Source organism: Orcinus orca, chromosome 15 (assembly GCF_937001465.1).
Source record: "Orcinus orca chromosome 15, mOrcOrc1.1, whole genome shotgun sequence".
Taxonomy (NCBI): Eukaryota; Metazoa; Chordata; class Mammalia; order Artiodactyla; family Delphinidae; genus Orcinus; species Orcinus orca.
This window is the reverse complement of record NC_064573.1, coordinates 13,807,269-13,834,416: the sequence shown is the minus strand read 5'-3', so window position 1 is coordinate 13,834,416 and position 27,148 is coordinate 13,807,269. Positions and strand designations below refer to the sequence as shown.

Sequence of the window (27,148 nt, the reverse complement as noted above, 5' to 3'; positions counted from 1 at the left end):
TTCAGGACAGCTTTTAAACCAATTCTTGATCTTCTTTCAAAGGCAGAGTTACATAGTGTCCCTTTGCATGGGATATCATAATTTTTTAAATCATGTTGTTGGAAATCAAGATTAGTCTAGTTTTTGCTATAATAAAAATACTATAATAAATATAAATGCATTTAAATTCAAATAAAATATGTATCATAATTCTTTCCTTAGGATCAATTGCATATTCATTTTAAAGACATGACACATTGCAAAATTGCTTTCAAGAAAACTGTTGTCAGCCTACAATCCTGTCTGAAGTATACGAGAATGTGCAGTTCCCCACATTCTCAGAAACATGGCCAGCTTATTTTTTAATGTTTTTCAACTTAATCAGTTGAAAATGGCTTGTATTCTTCAGCTAATTGTGAAAGTAAAATGTTTAGCATATATTACAGGTCATGTTATTTCCTCTTTTATGAATTTCTCTTATTGTCATTTGATAATATTCTATTGGAATAACTCATTTTTAACACTGAACATAAAGATTCCTTAATATGCTAAGGATAATAAACCTTTGTTTTCTCACTCATGCTGCCTAATATTTATACATAAAAATATAACAATTCCTAATAAGTATTTAGTTCAACCTATCAACATTTTCCTTCACTACCTTTGATAATACTTTGGGAAGGTATTGTAAAAATAATATTCACCTACATCTTCTCTTAGTATCTTTTGTTTTGTTTTTCTGTGTGTTCTACTAACTTTCAAGGTTTATTTTTTCCCATTTGACTCTTCAATGAATGAAGAGCGGATGGGGAACGGTGAAGGAACAGGTGGAGGTTGACCCTGAAAAGAATTAGAGAAAAAAGACCGCGTATCAGCCCCTTCCCCCCTCCCCTGAAATTAAGGAAGTAAAAAGCTAAACCACCAGAGATAACTTCATGGTCCTATCCCTTTAAGTAAACAACTACAAAATATTACATAATTTTAGGCCACTGTAATTTTTGAAATCCCGATTCCCTCATAAGGTTTCCAAGCATCTCTACAAAGGATTCTTTACATTACAACAAGTGATGCCAAGATCTACAGCACTTCTGACGTGTAAAGGTTTATTACATTTGGTGTCTACAGCACTTCTGACATGTAAAGGTTTATTACATTTAGTGTCCAAAAATATCACTTGTAAAATCTCACTGTTTCCTTGACTTCTGTTGCCTTTATACTAATTACACACCACTTAATATACTGCTGGTAAGAATAGCTATTAAAATCAGCATGGAAAAATATTAATTAACTTAAAATAAAAGCCTGAAGACCTAGAAAGAATAATATCAAGCTGTTAAATACTTTTTATAGCTTAAAAATACGTTTGCACTCAGTTAATGTTTATTTATGTGCCAAATACTACACTGGGTATCAAGGATACATGGATAAAAGACACTCTCTGGGTCTTCAAGGAGCTGACAGTATGGGGAAGAGAGAGACAAGTAAATAATTACAATACTGAATAATGAAAAGCCAAGACAGGAAATGCACAGGGTGCTTTGAGAAAAAGATAGACAAAAAGGGAAACATATAGGAAGTAAAATAGATAAATAAAAACAGAACTTAATCTATAGCAATAGGTATGATAATCTGTGATACTCCTTTAAAGAAGATTATCATCCTCATATTTGAGACTCAGAAAGGTTAAGGAGACACCCATGTGCCACATATCGAATGGCAGAGCTGGAAAGAGTCTTACCAAGGTGTCCTGATTCCAATTATGCACCATTCCTTCAAAGAGAGATTTTGTTTTTGAAAGCATGTACTAGAAGACAAGTTTCTCTTTTCCTTTAACAGAATAAATAATAAATATCAATGAGACTTTTGCTTCGTTTTGTTTTGTTTTCCAGGGGTTTCTCTTTTCCTTTAACAGATTATCCAGTTGTTGCCTTTGTGTTCATCCTTTATGCATTAGAAGAATGAAAGATAAAATACCCACGACTCCAATATGAGAGTCAGTATTGTGTAAAAGGAATAACATGTGGGGACTGACAGGTCAAAAAAGTCCCTAGTTAAGTTGAAGTTCAAGTCGGCCACAGGAAGCCACTTACAGCAGGCCCAGCCCCCAGCCCGCCCACCACCCCCACCCCCACCCCCCCACCCCCACCCCCCACCCCCCCCCCCACCCCCGCCACCCAACTCATCCGGTGAGCCTGGATTCAGCATGCAGGCTGGGGGAGTGGCGATAATTGCTCCAAGGGAGAGGCAGGAGCTCACATTCTTTATGCCCAAAGCTGCTTTGAAGTTTTGGACTAAAAAGAGAAGGGAAGTTCTTGCCTCTTTAAATAATCAGGCATAGAAGAATGAATTTTTTATCCCTAAGTCTAAAATCAAATTTATTACCTTGCCTCTAACTAGTGCCTCCTCTCAACTTCCTGCCATCACCTAAGCATGGAAGTTTCCTTGTCGTTGTTTTCCCGCGCCCAACTTCTTTCATATCTAGTCAGTTTGCAAGTGTTGGGGACTCTGCCTCAGGAGTTCTAATGTCTCACCGACCTTCTCCGCCCCCATCCCTGGTTGAAGGTCTCCTTACCAGCTTCCCTGGACTCTCAGCTGAGTCCCTCATCCCTCTCCACTCCCCTCCAGCAACACAGCTAAACAGAGATTTGAACAAGTACATTGACATGCTTAAAACCCTTTAACTGCTCACTATGGACAATTAAATATATTCCAAACACTCCAGTCCAGCAATATTCAAAGCTCCTAGCTACTGGGTTTTGCCTGTATTTCCTGTCTTACCTCTCATTACCCTCCCGAATCGACCTCATTCTCCAAGCAAATTAAATTATTTTTCTCCCCCAGACAGGCCCTTTCCATCCTGCATCCACATCTCTGCACTTGCATTTTCTTTCACTTGGATGCCCTCCTTTCTATCCTGCAAGGCCTAGTTCATATGCTACCTTAAACATTTTCCTCCCTGATAGAAATCATTTCTCCCTCTTCCGACCAGGTGTAGCATTTTGTTTTTATGGGTCTTAGGGCCCTTATCACAAACAGATCCATGTTATAGTTAGTCATGTACAAAGCACGTGCTACAGAGTCACTCCTGAGGAAGAATTCCAGTTCATCCCATGACTCGCTATGTGGCATTTGTCAATGGCTGTGGTGCAAATATTCATACCATGGTTGATTTCAAGGAGTTGGAAAAATACGTGCAAACCGGCTTTAGTGATAGCCGGAAGGAGCTGACCCCAGCACACCAGTATTCATTTGTTTCTTTGTAAAATGGGAAAAGAATACCTTTCCATGGAATTCTTGTAAAGATTAAATGACAAAGAAAATGTATGTTACTTAACACAGCCTGGCGCGGAGTAAACACTCCATATGCTAGTTCTTCTGCTGTGATTGCTCCCGTCACTCCCGCTGCTGCTCCAGCACGATCGTCACCACTGCTAGTAAGGGTGCTATGCCTGAGCCTACTCCTGCTACTATTTCCACGCTCGGATTAATGGTAGTATCTGCCCCACTAAACTGCAAACTCCTTGAAGTAGGGAAGCACCTACTCACTATGTTTCAAGCGCAGGGCTTTACCAAACACCGTGCTAAGAGCTTCATATATATTTTCTCCCTTAATTCTGACCATCACCCCATGACAGTCTATAATTATCTCCAGTTTCTAGATGGTGAAATGAAATTGAAAGAGCTTAAGTCACTTGCTCAAGAGCGCACAGATGAGAAGTGGTAGGGCTAAAATTGAAACGAAGTTTTGTTTGGCTTCATGAACCGTTCTTTGATTAAACATATTTGATGCTCAAGTATTTATCAAATTAATAAATTGTCTTAATTTCAGACAGCAAACTTAACTTTTTCGCCCAAACTCTTCCTCCTGTGGATTAATCTTTATGGTCCAGCGAAGACTGCAGAATTGTCCTACCTGCCTAAAGTTCTGTACAAAGTCAAAGCTATAAGAGAAAACACTGAGTAGTGATTATTTCTAACTTCTTTTTTTTTTAACTTTTTATTTTGTATTGAAGTATAGTTGATTAACAACGCTGTGATAGTTTCAGGTGTACAAGTAACTTCTTATCAAAGAAGAATTCTAGCCATGCTTTTTTGTAATAAACAAGCACAAATTCAATATAATTATAAATGTCACGTAAGACTAGAAATTAATGAGCATGTGAGACAACTCTGAAAAATCAAAATTGATCATTCTTGTCTAAGTGTAGTCAAAGAAAGTGCCCATGGACTGAAATGTAGTTTCATTAGCTTGATTAAAAGTGAAAACTGGAGGAAGGGTAAAGTAGGTCAAAAACCTCCTGACTCCTTTAGGATTAAAACATTTACTAGATACTAAGTATGTGTGAAAGGATCAGTAAGAATCTGTTTGCCATTCTTGGAGGATATGGAAAGAAAGACAGGACACCCTCAACTGGAAAAATTGATTATAAAGAGAATGAAAAACAAAGAATTGGGCATGAACTCTAGCAAAAGGATTTCTAAAGTGGAAATTCCTTTATTCGTGACCCAAGCTAGGGAATTTATATCTAGAGGGTCAGTGTATATACAGAATACACAAAGCAGGTTTTATTATGGGACTGATCAGGCTTTCAAAGCCAGCTCTTAATTACATAAAATTCAAGCTTTCTATCATTTTTTGTTATATTCCTCTCACCCACATGTGGAAACACACACACTCACACACCCCTAGCCTTATATAAGACCATATATTGTTCCTAAAATCTTCATTTGAGCTACTCTATACCTCCCCCTCAGCCACATCAACCCCACAGTTCCATTTTTCAATGTCTTAAAACAGCACTCCCTCTCTCCTAAACTAGTTTTGTGGTGGGAAGGAGAAGGAGAGCAAAAAGAACAAGTGGTGAGAAAGGGAGGATTTCAGAGACTGATCACAGCTTGAATGAACACCATAAGAGCTGAACCTTTAGGCTCAGGGTTTCCACAGTTTTTGAGGAACTTGGAGGAGCAAGAACTCATAGAATTATAAATAATCAAAATTAGAATAAACAAGAGTGATGACTACCTTTTCTAAGAACTCTTCATGGAAATTAAGTATTCTGTTCTTCTTCTGTTTGATTTTTTTCAAAAACAAAAAGGTAATAACATAATTCTTCAATTCTAGACACACCATCAATTTATTAACAGCTTCTTTGAGGGATGGGAGAGGAAATATGACCATATTAAATCTACATAATGATTTTAAGATATATCCCATTTCAGAAAGGTTAACTTCGGAGTTTGGGGCAGTGTCATGAGGCAGGTAAGGTGTGGAGTAGGTGAATGGAAGTGAGAGCACAGCCCAAATCCAGGAAATCTGGTACCTGGACAACCTCTTCTGGTTCTGTTGATAGTTGGTCACCTCCACAGATGGCTAGCTTTGGGTAGACTGGTGAGTTGATGGCCACAAAAGAGGATTGGAGCTTCTACTCACTTAATGACTATCCAGTTGAAAAGTGAGATGGAACACCTGTAGTAAATGAAAAAACTTCAGGTCAGGGAACTATCTCATCTCCCAGCATACAAAACCGTACTATACACCATTTCCAAAACAGAGCCCCACTGGTAAGCTTTCGTCAGTAGCACAGACATACACATACAGATCCAGGAATGTTGAAAGTTTGTTTACAGAAGCACTGAAAATATTTTCTTCATGGGATTCCACAATGGGAATCTTGTTGTTTGTGAACTGTACATAGTCAAAAACACCATCAGCATATCAATTTTTCACTCCAATTTATACCTGGGACCGCCTGTTCTCTGTGGATTCTATACTCCAATCTGAAGGATTTGACTCTGAAGTAAAATGTGTTTATTCATATTTCTCAAGAGAGACCCTTGATTGGGAGGTGAGATAATGTTGTGACACTGAGCTGTGTTCTGACTGAATGCTGATGCACCTCGGGTACACAGTCATATCTCACTTTAATACCTAGGATCTTCACAAAGTTTTGTCTTTCTTTTTAAGTACATTTTTGAAACTCTTTTTGTAAGTAAAAGTAAAAGTGATGGCATAAGAAGTTTAGCTGCCTAAAACCACAGCACCACAGCCTCCATTTACCTCTGTAAAGGTGTGAGTCGACAATAGAAAATTAAAACACCCCACTGTTCACAGGGGGAGTCACTAGCAGAGGCGACTGACTTTCTCCTTCTGTAGAGATGTCATTTGAGCTTTACTGAGTAGTAAAGCTCAAATGACATCTTCCATTGACCATGGAAAGCTCAGGAAAACTGGAATAATGAAGAAAGAAATCAGAGGGAGACCATAAAAGCCCAGTTCATTTCAAGGAGAAAGCAGTAACCGTCCCTTCCCCCCACATTTTAAATATCACAACAAATCTAAGTAAAGAAATAAACAATTCACTGAGGGCACATTTTATGTACAACTTTCATTTCTTCCTACTGTGTTCATTACCAAGCTGTTTACTTTCTTCAGGCAGGATGGGGGGAAAAAAACTTTTAAAAGACTCATTTAACACAGAAGTCAATTTCCACTAATGTAGTCTTCGTGTGGCATATGTGGTCTTCCAAAGCAGACCTATATACACATGTATACATATATTAGCCTCTTCCTTAATAAGAACAACAGCAATTAGCCTACCTTCAAACACATCACTGCTATTCTTATCCCATAGGAAAAAAAATGAATATGAGAACCATTTTATTTACAATAATTGCAGACTGGTTAGTATTTTTGACAGAACTCATTTTCCCCTCACTTGTATAAACAGCTCTAATTGTGAAAAGAATAATGTAACTATTGGATAACCCAGATTTTACTTCCTGAAAAGTTTGGCAGGGGGTATTTTCCATGCATTCTGCCATGAGAAAGCAGGAATAAAGTGCTTTCTAATCAACTGTAGCTATCAAGTTATTTAACACAGAAGAGAGTTTACAGGCACGTCAGGCTTTGAAGTTTCAGGTGTGTCAGGGGGAATGTGAAAGGGGCACATGGACCACCAGAGCTTTCACAGGATCACCAAGGACTCCACAGGTCCTAGACATCCAAAAGCCACTTTTGTACGTGTCCCATGAAAGGGAAGAATGTGAGGGCTTTGCACTGGTGTATAGGAGGCCAAAGTGGGCAGGAAAGAGAGATGAAAGCTGAGGCAACTGAACGGCCTACAAAATATTCATCACAAAGATTCCATAGAATGCCTTCTTTTTTCCTGAGCTCTTCAGATCACACTTATAGGTAAAGATAGGAGGTTTGAATTGGCAAGAATGCATGTCTAGTTTGTAAGAGATGGAGGAATATAAGGGACAGTCTTAAAAGTCCTCAAAATTTCCTCAAATCTCATTCTTTCCAGAAAATTTACCCAGTGGAAACAGGAGAGGAGACATTTGCACCCCCTCCACACACACAACACACACATGCACCTGCTCACTTAGAACCCAAAAACAAGATGCTAAAAGTAGACAGAGAAAATCATCAAAAATAATGCTTAGACAAAATGTCCACATACGAAACACAGACATTAAAGGAAATACATTAGAGTATATATATTTGAGTTCTATCTTTGATAAGTATGACCCAAAAAGAGAATTTTCTCTATTCTACAGAGTTTTCGAAGAGATAGTCCTTTGATGTTTCCTCATACAAAAAAAAAAAAAAAAGTTTGGTTATTACAGAATTGGGCTGGGCCAGATTTACTACCCAATAGTATTTATCATTGATGCAGAGATCTGTAAACTAATATATATACATTAGGCTCTTTCAGAATTTTGGTCCAAAAAGTACCCACAAGATGTTTCAGGCTCAGCTTCATCATTTTTACACATGACCCAGGTAATTGCTCCTTATGTAGCTGTTCAAATGTCCGTTGACACCTTAAGCCATTTACGGAATACTTTCACCTACGTTATCCCAACAGATCCTCATGGTCATCCTGTGAAATAGGTGGGAGAACTACCATTCACTGCCTAACAGATGAGGAACAAAAATTCATAGAAGTGAACACGTCAGAGGTGATGAACACAGAACCAGGAGCCAAACTGGCTAGTGACCCTTTGTCTAGTGAACTTTGGGGAAACTACAGATAGGTCTGTGTCTCACAACATATGGAACATTCCCATTGTGGTTACCAATCCCAGTATTCATTCTGGCGATACCTTTTTTTTTTTTTTTTGGTATTGCCCTTTAGTCCATCTTCTAGGTCCCTAAAACAGCATAGCTAATTCTCACCAATCTTTTTCATTAATTCATCTCCGGGGTTAAGGTTCCTTTTTCCAGAATGTCTCCCCTTAGACAGGGATCAGAGAAACATGAGCTGGGTGTCTGTCAATCAGTCTAAAGAGAAAGGAAACAGCTAATACTTGGTGACCCCCCTTCTAGCAAACCATTGTTCTTTATTAACAAACACATCACCCCAAATAAGGCACAGGTGGCTTGCTTTTACTTGACAATCAATCTGCCTTTAGAGCTCTAACTGATAAGAGGCACAGCCTCTCATTCTGTTAAAGAAATTCTATAGCTTTTTCCTCTTTATCAGCTCTCACTGAAGTGACTTCTTATACAGAAATGAAATGGCACATTGTATGAAATGATTATATCTTTTTAATTCTTTTGTTCATTTTAATAGTATTTGAGAGGAAGCTAAAACGAGTTCTGATGATGACAGGTGGAAGGTGGTAATTGAGTTAGTAGCAATGCATTCATTTTAAACCACTTGTAGAAATGGAGCATTGCTTAGTTGCATAGGTCTGAAATCCCCAAATAAACACATTTGTTATGAGAAGATGACAGCAGTTCTCCACATTAACAGTGAAAGTACTAAGCCCACAGAAGACATTCTAGTTGTTCTGACAGAGTGGCTTGAGTGCTATGCCACCTCATTAAATCCAGCCAAAGTAAAGGAAGAAAAGGTTGATGAGGTCATAGCCCAGGAGTGAGGTCACCAGCTAATCTGACCTCATAGCAACAAAAGAAGTTTGATGAAAAGGTGTCCCCAGGGTAGAAGTCAGCATCCCTTTGCGTAAATGAGTCTTTCAGCTCAGAAAAAAAAAATTGTTGGCTAGACTCTCTTAGCGTGCCCAGGGTAGCATGTAACTAATAGTACTTTAAAGTCTATTGTGAATGATATAATGATTAACTGACCTTTCAAATCCTAGAAAGGTTACATTAGCAGCCACTATCAGTGCTTCAGAGCTGAAGCAGTAGAGTGTGAAACTCGAATTCCACCATGAGCTCAGAGAATGATTAAAGTCAGAAGTGATCCATGGCTGCTTATAAATGAAGTCCAAGAGTCCCAATATTATCAATAACATGGAGTAGACAAAGTATAATTGTGGGTGACAAAAAAAATAGTTAGATTTTGCTTTTAGTTTTCTAATGAAAGCAGTTGGGCTAATGAAAATATTAGTTATTAGCTGTAAATTCTGGAAATGAATACTATTTTTAAGAATGTAGGAGACTGTCTTAAAAATATTTCAAAGAGCACACTATTAATTCAAGCCAATCAATAATACAGCATAGCCCTCTAGTTACCAGTGAGAAGAAATTTATTCACTAGTTTTATTTCTTTCTGAAATCCATATTTAAAGGTTTGGGATTGACTATGTCAACATAAGTTGTCTTCTTTTTATCAAAATATTATTTATTACTCAAACACTTCTAAAGCAGTGTTATGACTCTTTAATTTGTTGAGTAGAAAAAATGAATATTTACTAACATTTCTTGAAAACTTGCTGTAAGCCCACAAGAAAGAATTTGACATCATCACACTGTGTTTTCCTTAACTTGACAGGAAGTCAACGTCAAGTAGACTGACTTGAATCAGGACCTCATTTGGGAAGTATAAGTGTTCAATAAACTGCATTACTTTTTTATTTGGAAAATACTCAAGTTCAGTGGCTTTATCATCCTGAACTTTACTTTCTGAAAACCTGGCAATCCCATGTGGACTTCTGGTAGAATGAGCAATGCAAAGAGCTGGCTTGGACTTGGCATGTCCTTGTACTTCTGGGGATTGATGGACCTTACAACCACTGTTCTCTCGGGCACACCAACACCGCCAGGCAAATTAGAAGCGTTCCTGTCAGACAAGCCACAGTCACACTCTCGGACAAAGAGGAGCTGGGTTTGGAACCAATTTTTTGTTCTGGAAGAATACACTGGAACTGACCCTTTGTATGTCGGCAAGGTAAGAACTGCCAAAGAGAAAGATAAATGATCGGAATATTGAATATTGACATTGAATAAGAATATGAATTGCCTATGAAAGCTCAAATAGTCTAAGGCCTGAGAACAATTTTAACTAGATATATGTTACTTGACAGCTAGCTGAAATCTAATTTTTGCTGTGTCAGATACCGATCAGAAAGGAAAGATTTCTCTCCTTGTTCTTGCCTCTGTTCTGAGTGGGAAATATTAGGAATTGGATTTTTGCAGGAAAAGCCTTGGACCCTGTAAGAACCATTCAAGTCCCCCCAGAGGCAGCAGCAGCCTCAGGAATAACAGGATGGGGAAGAAATAAACTGGGAAATGCAAAGGTAGGAGTAGAGGGTTTTTTGCCTTTTTTTTTCCAAAGCATTTCCACAGGTATTGCCTGAGGCCTTAATTTAATGGAAATAAACAGAATAAAACATTCATTTCAGAAGATCCTAGCTTGTGCTTCAGGATAGTTGGAGACAATCAATGACTATACTTATAAACTTTATATTCAAATTCCCTTGATTTCTCTGTCATCATTTCATTTTTAATCCGGGCTTTCTCCTGTGTTTACTTATTTTGGATGTTAATCAGAGACCACTTTGCAAAAGCAACCAAATGAGAGAAAGTGGGAAACAAGGAACTAATTAGAAAATAAATAATTCATTCAAATAACAAACACTTGTTTAGCACAGAGGCTAAGAGTGTGGGTTTCAGAGTCAAACATATGTGGGTTCAAAACCCAGCTCTGCCAACTGCTTCCAGAGTGACTTTGGAGAACCACGTAATAAGAGAACCACAACTTCTCAAGAGCTGTCTACATAAGCTCTTTCCTCAACTCCCACCCACTTCTCAATCCAGTTATCTGACTTCTGCCCTCACTCTGCACTAAAGTTGTCTTTTCAATGCTCCTAAGGACCTCCCCACCACCAGACCCAATGGCTTCATTTTATGGAAGCACCCAACAGCGGCCTTGGACACTGCTGCCCAGTCCCTCCTTCTCGACTCACATTCTTCTCTCAGCTTCATGACCTTCACAATCCCATTTTTCCTCCTTCCTTCTCAGCCTCTTTGCTGGTCCTCTCCCTCTGCCTGACCCCAACCACTGGTGGTCCTGTAAGCTTTGCCCTGGGTCTCTTCCCTATCCACACTCATTCCCTGGGTGGATTCGTCATCCCTATGGTTTTAACCGTCCGTTAAACCGTCCCCTGCTTAAAAGCCTTTTCCATCATGAATACATCTTCCACCTATTCAGAGTCCAAAGATCTCTAGCAACTTGATATTTGTAAAACATTTCTTCCAACTAGACACACATAGCTACCGCTAAAATAGGTTTAAGAAAATGTTTTTGTATTCGGTAATTGTTTTGTGTATTTGTACAGTTTAGAGCCCTCCTCCCTCCTCCCAAAGATAGAAACTGAGATGCCATCCCTGGCCTTCCCTACATTTCCCTAACACTGAGTACCCAGCACAGAACTGGACATACAAAAATGCAGAAAGACAAGAGTATCTGACAAGTTTCTGGGCTACCACAGTACCGTGTGTCAGTCATATTCTCATAAAGCAGATCATTTAATCATCATAACAATGGTACGAGGTAAGTATAATTCACTATTTTGATAATTAGAGTAGGGAACAAGGCTCAGAGAGGTTACGTTCCTTGCCCAAAGTTACACAGAAGGCAACAGGAAATCTGAAACCGAAGCCATGGGCTTTCTTTTACACTGCCCTGCACATGACCATGACTTTAGACCTAGCCCTGAAAGATACACAGAAGCATCAATTGTGTCAGTGAGACCAGGAATGTAACCAAGCCTGTTTCCTGAAGGTGGGAGCACACAGCTGTGTAGTACCCTCTAGTACTCATGATTAGTGCTCACCCTTTCCTAATCACCCCAACCCAGGACACAGGATACCTCCGCATCTCCACAGTCATCCTGTCCAACCAACACTCCAGCAAACAATGAAAGTTTTTACCCTGAATTGGGTATGTCACCTCCACATGAAGAAGATAATTATGTATTCACTTACCCAGGCACTTTTCCCCTTTACTTTCTTTTGAAAGAGAATCCAACCACCTTTCATTCCCTCTCTTCCAGGGGCATTTCAGCTTGTCACCTTGAGCTCTGGAAGATGTCTGTTTAGAGAGCTGGCCTGAGTATTTGCTTATTTCAGAAAGGAGTGTGGTAATAATTATCAGCTGTAACTGGTATGGCCTTATAAAATCCACACTGGGCTTTCCAGGGACAAGGCAGTGTCGAGTTAAAGCTAGATTATATTGACATATGCAAAGAGGGGGATGCAGAGAGCTTGTGCTTACGCATGAACCTGTGGTCCCAAGTCATACTGAGCTTAACAACTACATGGAAGCTGTCTAACCACAAACTGTAAGCACTTGCTGCATTCCTGGAACTATACGAGGCACCATGAAAGACAGCAAAAGGAGTGAAAGTCACCCTTGTGTTTAACATTTTTTCATGATCTTCATGTACTTCCCATCATTCACTACTCCTTTGGCTCAAGATCTTATAGACTAAAGAATTGTTAGGTTAAGTAGACTATCCACCTGCCTGTCTAGTATAAGTACATAACCACGTGCTGCCAACTCCACTCCAGAAGTTCCTTACCTTCCTCCAAAGAGCTGGTGCTCAGTCAGTGTTAGCTGAATTAAGAATGGATAAACATAAAACACATTTTTATTGCAGTGCCAATTTGCTGAGTGACTTAGAGAAAAGCTGTTAATATCTCTTCTTTTCAATTTTCACAACCAAATGTGTATTCTATGGCTGGTAAACCTAATATTAAATGCACAGTACTGTGCTGGTTATTAAGCTAGTGTCTCAGCTCTGTATTCACCTTTCCATACTCCACTCTGTGATGCTGGGGCTGGAACTCTGCAAACCAGTTTCTCCTTTTCCAACCAGCTCCCACTGGGTTCTGAGAGTAGAATGCACTAGAGGGAGAACCAGAGGCAGGAGGAGGGAGAAGGGACTTGTTCCTTTTACCTGCAGCAGTTGATTCCAGTTTCTGGATTCTTTCCACACTCCCAGCCCCAGCCTCATCACACCCGCTGAGAAGTATCAGCACCACTGGATGGCGCCGCCTTCTCAGAAGTCTGAGTCTCTGCTCCGTGGGAGGTGGGCGCTGGGGGGCACCTCCTCTAAACTCCTGAAGCTCCAGCCTGACGGGGCAGCGCTCCCTTCTCAGAGGTCTCTGGCCCAGCCTCCTCCAAATGCCCAGATTCCAAAAGCCCCAACTTCTGCCCTCTGCTCCCCCAGCCAGAGGGACACTAGCTAGTTTCCTGGAGTTATTATCTCTCCTATGATACCTCAATGTTCCCTTTCTGCCTTTTCAATCCTTCATATTAAATTCTCTCTGCTAAAATGACTGGTGTGGGCTCTGTTCCCTGACTAGGTCCTGAACTGATACAATTTCAGGTGACCCTTGAGCAACGTGGGGGTTAGGGGCACCACCCAACCGCACCCTGGAAAATACATTTTTAACTTTCGAGTCGGCCCTCTGTCTATATCCATGGTTCCTCCATAATCACCGTTTACTCTGTATCCGTGGTTCTGCATCCACAGATTCATGTGTAATACTGTTTGCAGCATATACTATTGAAAAAATCCACATATAAGTGCACCCTCGTAGTTCAAATCCATGTAGTTCAAGGGTCAACTGTATAGTCCCCAGAAACTAGTTCTGTGTAAGCAGATCCTGGCCCTTTACATAGCTGGTACTCCTCCTGTTCATAGGAGGCCCTCCTGCTTCTCTGTGGATGTCCTCCCCCCTCCCTTCCCCCCTCCCCTCCCCCTTTCTTGCCCATAAGCACACACACACAAAGAAGGTACCTGAAAGGTGCTTGCCAGCTCTTTTAAGGCAAAGGTAACATGGTTTCACTAAAAGCTTTAACCCTACTACTACACCCTACACCACTCATTCAATAAAATTTTATTGAGCATTTGCTACACGTGAGGACTCACACTAAGATGAAAGCCACGCGGTTCCTGACTTCAAGGAACTCACAGTCTACAGAGTTCCTCCAATTCTTCTCTCAATACAAACAAAAACAAAGATAACAGAGCCAACGTTCAGCCCAGACTCCACGGACATCAGCCAGCCGAGTAGCTCCTGAGGAACCAGAACTTTCTCTACAGCAGCAAAGATTTCTAGCCTCCTGTTACTTATTAAGTACTCTCCATAGGCAGAGCACTTCAACTTGGCCTATGATGATCACAAGTATGCTTAACTTTCTTAAGGTTCATAGGACAAAACTTTTTAGATGACAAACAGAACACCTCAAAACAATCCTGGGTATTTTCTTTAACGTCAGCTTCTATCCTTTCTTTTTCCCCTGGATAATCTGCCATGCCCTGAATTAACCTATTTCATCCTAAGTGAAAGTTCTATGCCACATGCCTTAAAACTACACGTATTTATATGTATATGTATATTTATATTTATATATGTATAGACATATGTATGTAAACACACACAAATATATACTTTTTTTTTTTTAATCCTTAGACCCCTGTCCTCCTCCTCCCAATTCCATTCCTCTGCCTGGGAACACAGTTCCAGATGGAATGGATTTTCATTTCTTTGTGGCCGGGTCCAAATAAAATGGCTTTCTACTCTACACAGTAAGAGCTAGGCACCTCTGCCTTTTTAACTGCATAAACAGAAGATTTGGATTGCGATAAAAAAATAATAATACTGTCTATGGAATGAGGAAATGGGAGAACTTTATAAAAATAATAATACTGTATATGGAATGAGAAAATGGGAGAACTTTATATTCTAAATAGAATTCTTTAAGTAGAAAAAAATCCACAGCTATTTTTTCGGTCAATTTTGTTCTCTTACTTCCCTTCTGTAGATAAGACACAGCTGAATTCCTCTAGGCAGCAAAATCGCTGCCTGTGTGATTTGGCCGTGAGTCAATTTGAGATTCAGCTCAAAACCAGCCACAACCTGCAAACCCATCCTTGTCTGAGGATGTCGTGAATACACTTTCAGGTGTCTTCTTGGTGTCCGTGCCATTTAATCCTCAGACTAACACTGTCCCAGCAATGCTTCAGGCAGCCTTCTCCAGCTTCTACCATTGGGCTATGCATAACAAAGAGGCCAACAGGTTGTTTTTTTGCCGTCTCTGCTACACTCCTGAAGGTTTGAAGGGAGTACAGAAGAGCTGGGCATGTTAATACCCTTCTCTCTATGCACGTATATCATCACGGTAATTGGCCCCATTTATAGCTTTCCTATTATGGGAAAGACACTGTACTAGGTGCTTTACATACATTAATCTCTAATGAGCCCAACAAACCTTCACAGTAAGAATTAACATTGTCCTCTACATTTATAATATGAGGAACTTGAGAGTTATAAGCGTTAAATAATTTGTCAAGGGCACTCAATTTATAACTGATACAGACAGTGTTCAGGCCAGATATACTTGCCTCTCTGGCCTAACCCTAATGCTGGCTGTCTGTTTTATAAACTACATCTCATGGACTTCATCACTGAGCTATGCAAAGTGCTAACTACCCCAGCAACAACAGAGCTGGTGGTAGCTGACTAAGTGTAACTAATTTTCTGTTGCCCCCTTAGAGAAGGACTATTATAAGAGCACAAAATTCCAGGGTTCTTGCCATCTATATACATTGTCTATAATTAGGGGTGCAGGAGTTTATTTCTAGGCTTAATATGAAAATAGTGCCCCTGGACTCATTTCGAGAGTCGTTACAAAGTAATTTGGGAGGAAATATAGCTGGATGGACAGATAAAAGCATGTCCCTAACAGAACCTTCCACATATAGATTTGAGTGATTCAGTTATGAGGCCAAGAACTGGTCCCACCAAAAGGAGAGATACACTGATACAAAGAATAATAACCAGCAGTAAAATTCCATTTTGATGCCTGAAACATAAACAAGCATAGTCCCACTGAGTGAAATTACGGAATTCAGAGAATTTCAAGAGCCCCTGGAAGTCATTTTGTATCTCCAGTATGGTGGCCACTGGTCTATCTATTAGCTATTTCATCAGCTTCTCAGCCAACTCGAACTGTCATAAAGTTTCTGAAATTCCAAAACTTAATTTATATCAACACTTGTACAATTTTTAAATGTTTAGCTTGTCCTTTTCTTAAAAAAAAAATTAAATGGAAAGGCTGGACTCCTTCTTATTAGACTTGCTCCTATTGTACACGTTGGGACCTACACTTTCCAGAACTCCTGTTTTCTATACTTCTCAGGGAAAGGAACTTCAAAAACAGTACTAAGTTAAGGATACTGAATGGAATGTGGAGAAACTTTACTTATTCATCAACTTATATTTGCTCTTTGATATAATCATGTTCAATGCGTATTAGTTCTCTGTAGACATTTTAAACATCTGAGTGAAAAAAAGTCTTTCTGTTTGAAAGGAAATCATAAATTTAGACCATATTGAAAAATCTATTTATTTCTGACACCTGTTCATACGTCGGTGCTTTTTTTCCTCAGCTTCATTCAGACATGGATCGGGGGGATGGATCCATCAAATACATCCTCTCTGGAGAAGGTGCAGGTGTCGTGTTTACCATCGACGACACCACTGGAGACATCCATGCCATTCAGAGGCTTGACCGAGAGGAAAGGGCCCAGTATACTTTAAGGGCTCAAGCCCTGGACAGGCGGACGGGCAGGCCAATGGAGCCAGAGTCAGAGTTCATCATTAAAATCCAAGACATCAATGACAATGAGCCCAAGTTCCTGGATGGACCTTATGTCGCCACTGTGCCAGAAATGTCACCAGTGGGTAAGGTGGAGATTCACTGATTCTCACAAACAGCGGTTCCACTATAGAAGATCCTCCTGTCTAAACATGGAGAAGGACAGAATGTGCACAACAGTTCACAAATCATAAAACTCTACCAAGCTACTTAGACAATGAAGACAGCCATAGTATAAAATAGTAGTAATACTAAGCTTAGTATTGTTATTCAGTTCCGGTTCTTAAAAAGCAAAACAAAATATAGATGATAGATAGATAATATTTGATTCATAAGGGAGAAGCATTTTGGTACTATCAAAAAGAAGAATGAAGGGCCCAAAGACTGTGTTGTCCTTATGAGTTACTAAGAATTTAAAACACAAGTAACTCCCATCCCCACTGAAGAGGTACTTCTGTACTAAGCAGTTATGGAAACTTGACCTAGAAAGAGGCCCTCCCAAGGAAGCAAATGCTTTAAAACTGCCCATTCAGGATTGCATTCAGCCTTTAGCAATTCAACTTGAATAGGTTTCCACCATCTCTCTCCCTCAGGAACTTCTGTTATCCAGGTGACAGCCACAGATGCTGATGACCCAACCTATGGTAACAGTGCCCGGGTAATGTACAGCATCCTCCAGGGCCAGCCATATTTTTCTGTGGACTCCAAAACAGGTATGTGATGTAATACTTGAGTCAGAGGTGTTGATTTTATTCTCTAATGATTTGTAACTGCTATTTATGACAGACCCAACTCTCCTTTTCAAGAACTCTCCAGGGAATGTATTAACTAGAGAGGATTGTTATAAGCTTTGGGATTAAGAGACCAAACTAGCACTGCCCTCGTGGGTAAGAGCAGCACAATGCATAGACAGTGGATAAAGTCTGATTGGAGAGGCCCAAAGAACTGCCTACACAAAAGTATGCCTCCTCAGTAACCTGCAAAAATACCATGGTTGTATTTATTCCCGGGGAGTAAGGTCTTTTATAACGCCAAGAAGATCTAAGAGGATTGGCATATTAACCTGGGCTCACTAGAGAACTAGAATAATTGATTTTGAAACTAGGAAAATCTTAGGGGAATAATCCAGTCCATCACTCTTCACTTAAAGGATAAGGAAATTGGGAACGGAGACCTAACAAAGTACTTCTGGTTGTAGAGGTGTCCCCTGACATGTGGTCTGATGTTCTTCCCACTGAGTCACTCCGTACTAAGCAGAGAGCAAGGCCAGAATGAGTGGATGAATGTGATGAGGGGGGAGAGAGCACAGAGCATGGAATGTGGCCCCCCAAAAAGGAGGTGCTAAGTGGGACACTCTAACAGGGAGGACAGCATAGAGAACTGGGTGGGTAAGGAGGTAAGGAGCAATGTGCTACAAAAGAACACGTCAACAATCAACAAATCAATTTGGCTTTGGGATTTTTGTTTTGTTTTGTTTTCAGTTTTACCCAAGAGCTTTGACTACAGAATTTATGTTTTATCTATGAAGGACTCCCTTTAATACTTTCAAGTTGGGCAGAGCAATTATTATGATTATTATCTTGCACTTGTGCCAGACTTTCTCGCTTTTAAAATACATTCATAAATATTACCATATTTGAGCCTCCCAATAATCTTGTGAACTAGTGAAATATATGGAAGTGTTGTTACTCCCATTTCACATACAGGAAAATTGAGGACCGAAGAGTAATTAACACAAAACTTGAGTAAAGAAACTTACAGCCACAGAGGTAAAGTCAATGACAAACACTCAAAGTCATCCCTTTACAGGAAATAGAAAAAACACATTTCTATTAGCAACCTGATATAATTTTTTTCCAGAAGTCCTCAGGGGAACCAGGCATTTGGAAAACTGTATCATAAAAGTAGAAAGTGAGGGAGTATACATTAGTAGGAGGAAAGAAAAAAGGTTGCTGTTAGGGACTTCCATAAAACAGTAACTTTAACCATTCTACAGATGGAGGGAGGGAGAGTGAGGGGGTGCCCACAGGGAGGAAAAATACAGACAGGAAGTCGCTAATGTGTCCTTTACATCCCAAGAGGAACCTTACATTATTTTGACAGCTCCCAGGGGGCATCTATAGTGTTAAGGTCAAAAATACATGAAAAGATCGTTATTGCCATGCCCCTAGGCCATTTAAAAAAAGAAAATGCTAAATATTTCACTTTAGAATGTTGTTACTATAATGCAATATATATACATTATAGGAGTAAAATGGGGACAGGTTTGTGGTTCCCAGTTCCTTCCCTTGGCATGCAAAAGGTCTGCTTAGCCAAGGGTCATGTTGTAAACCTGAAGTAAACAAGCCTTTAATCTTTACCTAGAGAGCACAGAAGTCAACTTTTCTAAGTTGAAGTGTTCAAAGGAATATAAAACATTACCACACATCCTTGGCAGGATCAAAACAACGCATTTCACAGGATTTTGACTTAGACCCCTCTTCCTAACTGAAACCGTATCATCATACGGCAGTGCTGCTACCTACGGTCTGGGGGAGATCATCCTGTATGTCTGTTAAAAATAAACAACTCACAGAGCATCTTTCATGTCTTAGCTCACGGAATGCACTGAAGCACAGAGGTAAGCAGAACCTAACAAAACAGAATGAACATATAACAAAAGGAAAAGCAAATCTGAATTCCAACCCTGCTTACAATTACTGTGGAGGCAGGAGAAAGCAGACTAGGAACGAGTTGCCTAAAGAAGAGTCATTCACACTACAAGGGCTCTAGGGGCTGAAAGAAAGAGCTAAAGGAGAATTATCTAAAATCACAGATTTGCAGGCATATGAGGCTTTATTTTCCGGACCCGAAGCCCGTTTTGTCTGGTGAGACAGAGCAGCCTGAAACTGTCTCAGACTGCCAGTCCCCCAGCCTGTTAGAGAAGCACTGCTGCCACCTCCTGTTCTTTCTCAGTAATGTTGCCAAAGGAAATCGGCCCACAAAGCTCTGCCGGCTGGAATAGTTATTTATTCACCCTTTGTTTAAGCACAGCATTTTTTTGACGCTGGGATTCTGACCTCAAATTTAATAAAAGATGTGACTTGCATCTCAACTCTAGCCATTAACAATGCACAAGGAGAAGCCTAGAACCCAATCTTTAAAATGGAACTTGTGGTTTTGTTTTTAAAAACAAAGTCATTTCTATCCTGCAGGTGTAATTAGGACAGCACTCATGAACATGGACCGAGAAGCCAAAGAATACTATGAAGTGATTATCCAAGCCAAGGACATGGGAGGGCAGCTTGGCGGATTAGCTGGGACCACAACGGTCAACATCACCCTCTCAGATGTCAATGATAACCCACCCCGCTTTCCCCAGAGTGAGTACCTAACCAGTGAGAGTATAGGTCTCAAGCCAGAGGGAGGCAGCTGTGACAGCGGTGAAAGAGAAAGGCCTGTCTGAGTCCCTCTTTGAGTTCAATTTTTCATGGATTCCTTTCTGACATTTATCATGCAATTCTCACATAATTATTTCCCTTCTAGATACCAACTTCCCATAGCACTAAACCAGTGTTTAAACTCTTTTTTTCTTGATTGCCATGCCCTGACCACTCCCCATAAAATTAAATATTAAGCAGTAAGACTTTGTTGGGTAGGGCTGAACTTTAGAGAGCCACAAACCATTGTAATATATAATAAGTATCTAAGATTTTTTCACCTCTCCCCAACAAGAATCGATTTTTGCCCCCTAGGGGGCAATACTGCCCTTGTTGAGAATGCATGCAGGGAAACTAAGGCACAGCTGGAGGTGAACATAGTGACCCATCTGACCACCTTCACCAATCAATTCTCAAGCAGGTACCAAGCACCTGCTTTGTAAGGGCCCTGGGCATGAGGGGCATAAGATGACTGAAACCCAGTCTCTGCCCCTGTGAAGCTTAAAGTCCACTTGGGGAGTACATACTCAATACTCATCAAAAGTTAACCAGGAAGCAGCATTTGCTGTGCCACTTGGTTAGTGTAGAATGAAGCCTTCACAAGAAACCAAGATGAGTAAAGGCTTAATAAAAGGATGAGAGCTCAGCAGGGGATTGAAGAATATAAAGGATTCAAATAGGAAGAAAGGAAAACATTCCAGAAGGGGGAAGCTATTCATTCAAAAAATATTTGCTTTGGGCAACATTCTAGATATGGGATATAAAGACCTAGAAATAAAGCTGCAAATGTAATTTTATGTTCAAAGATCCCTAAAATGAAGACCTGCTCTTCAGTGTTTCAAATTTGTTATATTTCTAACGGAAGTCACTGCAAAGTTTTTGAGCAAGTGAGAGACATAAAGGAAGGCTAATATGATAGTCGCGTACAGCACTGGTTGCTAGGGGTGGAGACTAGAAGCAGGAGAGTCTGTTAGAAGGCTTTTAGAGTGGTCCAGATTTGAACTGATAAGGATGTAAGGAAACAGCAGAAGGGGTGGAATGGGGCAAATAAGAAAACTTGGATTTCTGTCTCTTGATTTCTTGGCTAAGGGAAGATGGAATCAAAGATGACAGTGATGTTCTAAGTCTGGGTGACAGGGAGAAGGATTGTACTACTGATAGAAATAGAGGATACATAATGGAACTAGTGGCAGGGAAGGAGGAAGACAAATTCCAATTTGAATATGAAGTGACAGCAGGACAATCAGATTGAAGGTCCTTAAGGAAGGTGGAATATAGAGCTATGACTGTGGAATGGAGCCCAGGAACAGAGATGTGAATCTGAGAAGCAGATGCCTAAAAGGGAGCAGTTGGAGAAGTGAGAGCAGCAGACACAACTCCAGGTGAAAGACTTAACCAGGGGGAATCAGGTTAAACAACAACAACAACTAAACTAAAAACCAGACCATCAGCTGAATAGCTACATTTTGAGTCAGTCAAACCAAGTAAGCCATCTATTTTATCTATGTAAACAGAGGAAGAGAACTCAAATATTTACATACAACTGGTATCCATAAAGTCCCCATGAGATTTCGTGAAACTAAAAGACAGTATATTAAATATTTCACAAGTGGTACAAATAAGTAGGTTACTAAGTTGATTGGTTCTACAAATCAGAATAGTAGTGCATCATGAAAACAGTTTATGAAATGCCATATGGATTGGCTTCTTAATTGCTTTGCTGACCCTGTGGGTTCCATCTTATTATTTCATGAATGGCTCACACGGTGCACACTGTAGACTACAGATTCTTGAACATCCTTGATCCTGTTTGGCTTTGTAATTTGACACTAGACAGTATCTCTGAGGCATAAAGGGAAGAACGAAGTTATTACACAGCTCACAGTATGTAGATCTGGACATATTGCAGGGAAGTTGTATTGTTACCTACCAGGGCTCTTGGCCTCCTTAATCAATAGCAATTGATCAGAGGCCAGGCAAGAAATTCAGGCAAGGCTTTACTGGGGACCCCGCTGCAGCAGCGGCGAGTGAGAACAACAGTTTCCCTTGCTTGCTCCCTGCGCGGGGGCGAGCTCACTCCTTATATGGGTTGAGGGTAGGGGTGTGTCCAGGGGTCGGGACAGAGGGGTGGCTGGGGAGGTCTGCCCACCACTTAGGTGGTGGTGTGTGCAGGGGGCAGGCGCAGTACCCTGCTTTTGCTCTGGGCCCTTCAAAAGTGGCAGTGGGTTTTTGGTCTCTTTGTATCTTTTGTCCAGAATTTGCCCCAACTGTGCATGCACCCAGTTATTTTTAGTCTCATATAGCTTCTCTGTCTTTTGTTGCTGGAGGAGAGGTGTGTCCAGGTGCAAGCACTGCAGCCCTGCAGCAAAGGGGCCCAGGTCCCAGCCTGTCTCAATATCACCCCAAACACGGCAGCTTCACAGAAGCATAACACAATACAGTGATAACTGGGGGTTTTAGTCCTGCCCCACAAGGCAACATCTTAACACCATTCTAAAGCACACATTTTGAGTTGTCATTTTTTTTAAATAATGAAGAACCTAGAATAGAGTGGAAACACAGACTATGTTGCACGGAAGACAAAATGGAAATGTATAAAGGTAATCGCTGTGTCTCTAAACATTGTTCACACATTATCTCTGCTTCCTCTAAAATAGTCATTATTGGGCTTCCCTGGTGGCGCAGTGGTTGAGAGTCTGCCTGCCGATGCAGGGTACACGGGTTCGTGCCCCGGTCTGGGAAGATCCCACATGCTGCGGAGCAGCTGGGCCCCGTGAGCCATGGCCGCTAAGCCTGCGCGTCCGGAGCCTGTGCTCCATGATGGGAGAGGCCACAACAGTGAGAGGCCCGCATACCGCAAAAAAAAAAAAAAAAAGTAAAATGGTCATTATTTTTGGACTTATAAAAAATTTTCTTTATCTCACCATTAATTATTTCTCTTATTTGCTAAAACTAAGTTTAAATGATCTCATTATTCCATAACCTACCTTGGATAAACTCTCAGGCATTATTAATCTTCTGATTCTTCATTCTAGGAATCCCACTTTCCTTCTTTTTGACAAATATTATCATAACTGATTAGGTGTCAACACAATGACACACCTACTATTTTATATTGAACAAGCTCAGTCACCTTTAATTGAACCAAATATAAGGGAATGTCAAAACCTCAGACTATTTATTTCTAATATACTGCATTATGTGTAGAAATTATATGTTTGTTTCAACACAGAACATACAGCTTTCCTGGAGAAAATTATTTGTTTTTCCCAAACGTGTTCTGCAATAGAAAGTCTAATCCATCAACAACTTTGGAAGTGAATGTAAAGAGATCATGAAATCCAAGTGCCTCCAGTTTCGTACAGACATTAGCAATTTCCTGGCTCACGCTGGCAAAGAACAGTCATCATTTCTCCTCCTGTGCAGGGGAGGGTGCTGTGAGCTGGCTGGGTGCTGTCAGCCTCCCCAAATCTTTGTGAGACTCAAGCCGTCACATCCCAGACTTCCCAGGTTCACATCCCCACAGCTTGCAATGCATATTAGAATCAGAGAGGCCATGTACATATTGAAAATGTGATTGTTTGATTTAATATTTAGTCATTCACATTATGACTGACAAAATAATGAAGAGTGTCAAAAAGTTTAGCCCCAGAGAATGTAAGTTAATGAAAATACTACTTCATGGAGACAAAAATGAACTGAATTAGTGAATTCAGGATATCAATTTGAAAAGGAGAACATTACTGGCTCTGAGTTTCTTACATATGTGAGAACTCTGTGGGCATTCTATTCTGGAAAAGAGAACAAGAAGCATCAGAGATCTGTCCATGAAGAAGCTGCCAATGGGCAGTCCCAGGTGCATGGACAGATTGAAGCTGGTGGAGTTTGTTCTCCATGGCTGGTCCTCCTTTGTAGATCACTGGTCTCCATTAAATTTAGGCAGGTGGTCATAGAGACAGGCATTCAGCATGAAGGCCAGGCTACAAAGGAAAATGTGGGCATTTGAAACGTGAACAGAGTAAATACATACTTTGTGACCACAATGTTTTTTCTATTTTTCTCAGAAGTAATTAACATTTGGGGAAATGGTTCATTAGGAAGAAAAGATTGGAAAGCAAGGTACTGATACTTCCTACCACTCTGAAGGTAGATTCACTTAGATGAGAAATATTTTTGCTTTTGTCCTGTCCTACTCCTAGGATTATGATCAAGGTATTTTGGCACCTACTTATCAAACATCCAGTACAGGCTATGACCCAATAACATTTACTCAGCCTCTTTGGATCTCAGTTTTTTCATCTGTAAAACTCGAGTTTTAACTTTTGGACCATGAAAAAGATGTTTTGCACAGCATGGTGGACATGATGTGATACTGAAGAGGCTTTTTTTTGGTAGTAACAGATTACAAAAAATGCATGTTCTAACTCTTCTTCACAGAACATTATCAGATGAGTGTGTTGGAATCAGCTCCGGTTAGCTCTACTGTGGGAAGGGTGTTTGCCAAGGACTTGGATGAAGGAATTAATGCAGAGATGAAGTACACTATTGTGGATGGAGATGGTGCAGATGCATTCGACATTAACACAGATCCCAATTTCCAAGTCGGCATCATAACTGTGAAGAAGGTAATCCAACTCCTTTTTCCAAATCATTTCAATGGAGGCTTTGAATGTGCATGAAATATTAGTAAGGACTGTTATATTATTGATACGTATTGCTTCAAATCCTCTGATACACTTTCCTATCATTAAGAAAAAAGCCTCTTACTCCTTTTGTTTACATGTGAACACTGGCTGTGTCATCATTTTACAGAAAGGGTACCAAGTCATGATAAAAATGTATTATAAATATGTCACTTCTAGCTAACTACTTAGCCACTTTAAAAAACTGCTGTAGCTTAATTCCCTAATGATGTTAATGACTTGACCAATATCTGTATTTGAATAACCTCACTTTTACCACAGTATACCATAAACAACAATAAAGCAAGCTATACTATTATTATTAATCAATAAATAACACGCAGGGATTTTTAAATTGCTACTTAAAGACCTAAAGATGCTAATCAGACTTGGAAAGGCTTTATCAAACACACCTGCTGAGTGATGGTACCACTTGGAACTCCTTCATAGTAAGGAGTTATAATAAGTTAATAAGTTTTCATAGTAAGTTAATAAGTTTTCTGAATGTAAGCTATCGATTCTGTGGCATAAAGCACATATGGACATACTCAGCTGAAAGATAAAACCTAAAAATAATTGAAGTTTTAACATCCTAATAAATATATCTGATAAAATACATTAATTCAAAAAAGTACTGATTTCATCTTCCTTCTCTATTTCAAATACAACTTAAAACCCAAGATATCTTAAATTATTTCTTCAACAAAGATTTGTTGAGTGCCTACCTATGTGCCAGGCACTGGTTCTAGGCATTTAATGTAGAGAGTAAGTAAAACAACTGAAAACCTCTGCCCTCTTGACGTTTACTCTAGTAAGCGGAAGAAGACAATCAAAAATAGCAAGTAGGGCTTCCCTGGTAGCGCAGTGGTTGAGAGTCTGCCTGCCGATGCAGGGGACACGGGTTCGTGCCCCGGTCCGGGAGGATCCCACATGCTGCGGAGCGGCTAGGCCCGTGAACCATGGCCGCTGAGCCTGCGTGTCCGGAGCCTGTGCTCCACAACGGGAGAGGCCACAACAGTGACAGGCCCGCGTATCGCAGAAAAAAAAAAAAAAAAAAAAAGCAAGTAAGTCAATAAAGTTGTATATTAGAAAGTGATAAGTGCTATGTGGGAGGGGGTGTAAAATAGAACAAAGCAAGATCAGAAGAGCCAACATGACTTCAAATTCAAATGCTTGTGACTGGCCTCACACAGAAGTCACATTTATGCAAAGACTTGAAGTGGGCAGAGTCACAGCACAGAGTCGGGCAGGCTGACAGTGCACAACCCTCGGAGGAGCCCTGTAAATGACTTTCAGTGAGAACCATAAATGGCAGCCCTGTAAACGAGGGAGTGGACTGGAAATACTGAGGAAAGTGTTCCAGACAAAGGAACAGCCAGTGCAACGACCTGAGGTGGGACTCTGCCTGGCTTGTTTCAAGAACAGCAAGGGGGTTTATAAGGCTGGAGAGGGAGACCAGAAGGAGATGAGGTCAGAAAAGTAACAAGGGAGACAGATTGTGTTAGGACCTTGTAGGCAGATTAAGGACTTTGGGTTTTAATCTGACTAAAGTGGAGAACTGAAGGATTTTAACAGATGTGTGACATCACTGGACTTTTATTATGAAATAATTACTGTGTAAGCTGTGTTGAGAAAAGGCCATAAGGGGGCAAGAATGGAAACAGGGAGACCAGCTGAAAGGCTATTGCAATAATCAAGGTAAGAGATGATGATGGCTTGGTCTATGGTATTGGGAATGGATGTGGTGAGAACTGGTCAGAATCTGAATATATTTTGAAAATAGAACCAACAGGATTTCCTAACAGATTGGATGAAGATATGAAAGAAAAAGAGGAGTCGGTTGAGCAACAAAAAGAATAGAGATGGCACTAAGTGATATGGGGAAATACTGGCATTCAGTTCTGAGCATGTTACGTTTGCAATGTCTATCAGACACCCAAGTGGAGATGTATAGCAGTTGTTGGTTATAGGAGTCTGGAATTTGGAGAAGAGTTCTAGACTGAAAATTTGAGAGTCATAAATGGTACTTAAAGCAAATAAAAAATAATAATATTCCAAGGGATCCAGCATAGATGGAGAAGAGGGCAGTGAAATAAATCCTGTGGCAGCCCAACGTGACAAGGTCAGGGAGAGCAAAAATAAGCAAGGAGACTGAGGAGGAGAGCCCAGGGAGGCAGAAGGAAGATCAGGAGAGTGTGGTGTCCTG

The 27,148-nt window shown here is 40.3% G+C and overlaps 1 protein-coding gene across 2 annotated transcripts in view; it reads left to right on the top strand.

The window, feature by feature from the left end:
- CDH20 (cadherin 20) overlaps positions 1 to 27,148 on the top strand; it is a 215,120-nt gene that overhangs the window by 135,019 nt on the left and 52,953 nt on the right. For both annotated transcript variants that reach the window (XR_007471696.1, XM_004268060.3), the window contains exons 2-6: positions 9,723 to 10,118; positions 16,633 to 16,927; positions 17,435 to 17,554; positions 20,036 to 20,203; positions 24,698 to 24,885. Coding sequence is in view for 1 of the 2 variants with exons in the window: in XM_004268060.3 (XP_004268108.1) it covers positions 9,873 to 10,118; positions 16,633 to 16,927; positions 17,435 to 17,554; positions 20,036 to 20,203; positions 24,698 to 24,885 (1,017 nt within the window). In the remaining variant the exon portion in view is untranslated. The remainder of the gene's footprint in view (positions 1 to 9,722; positions 10,119 to 16,632; positions 16,928 to 17,434; positions 17,555 to 20,035; positions 20,204 to 24,697; positions 24,886 to 27,148) is intronic.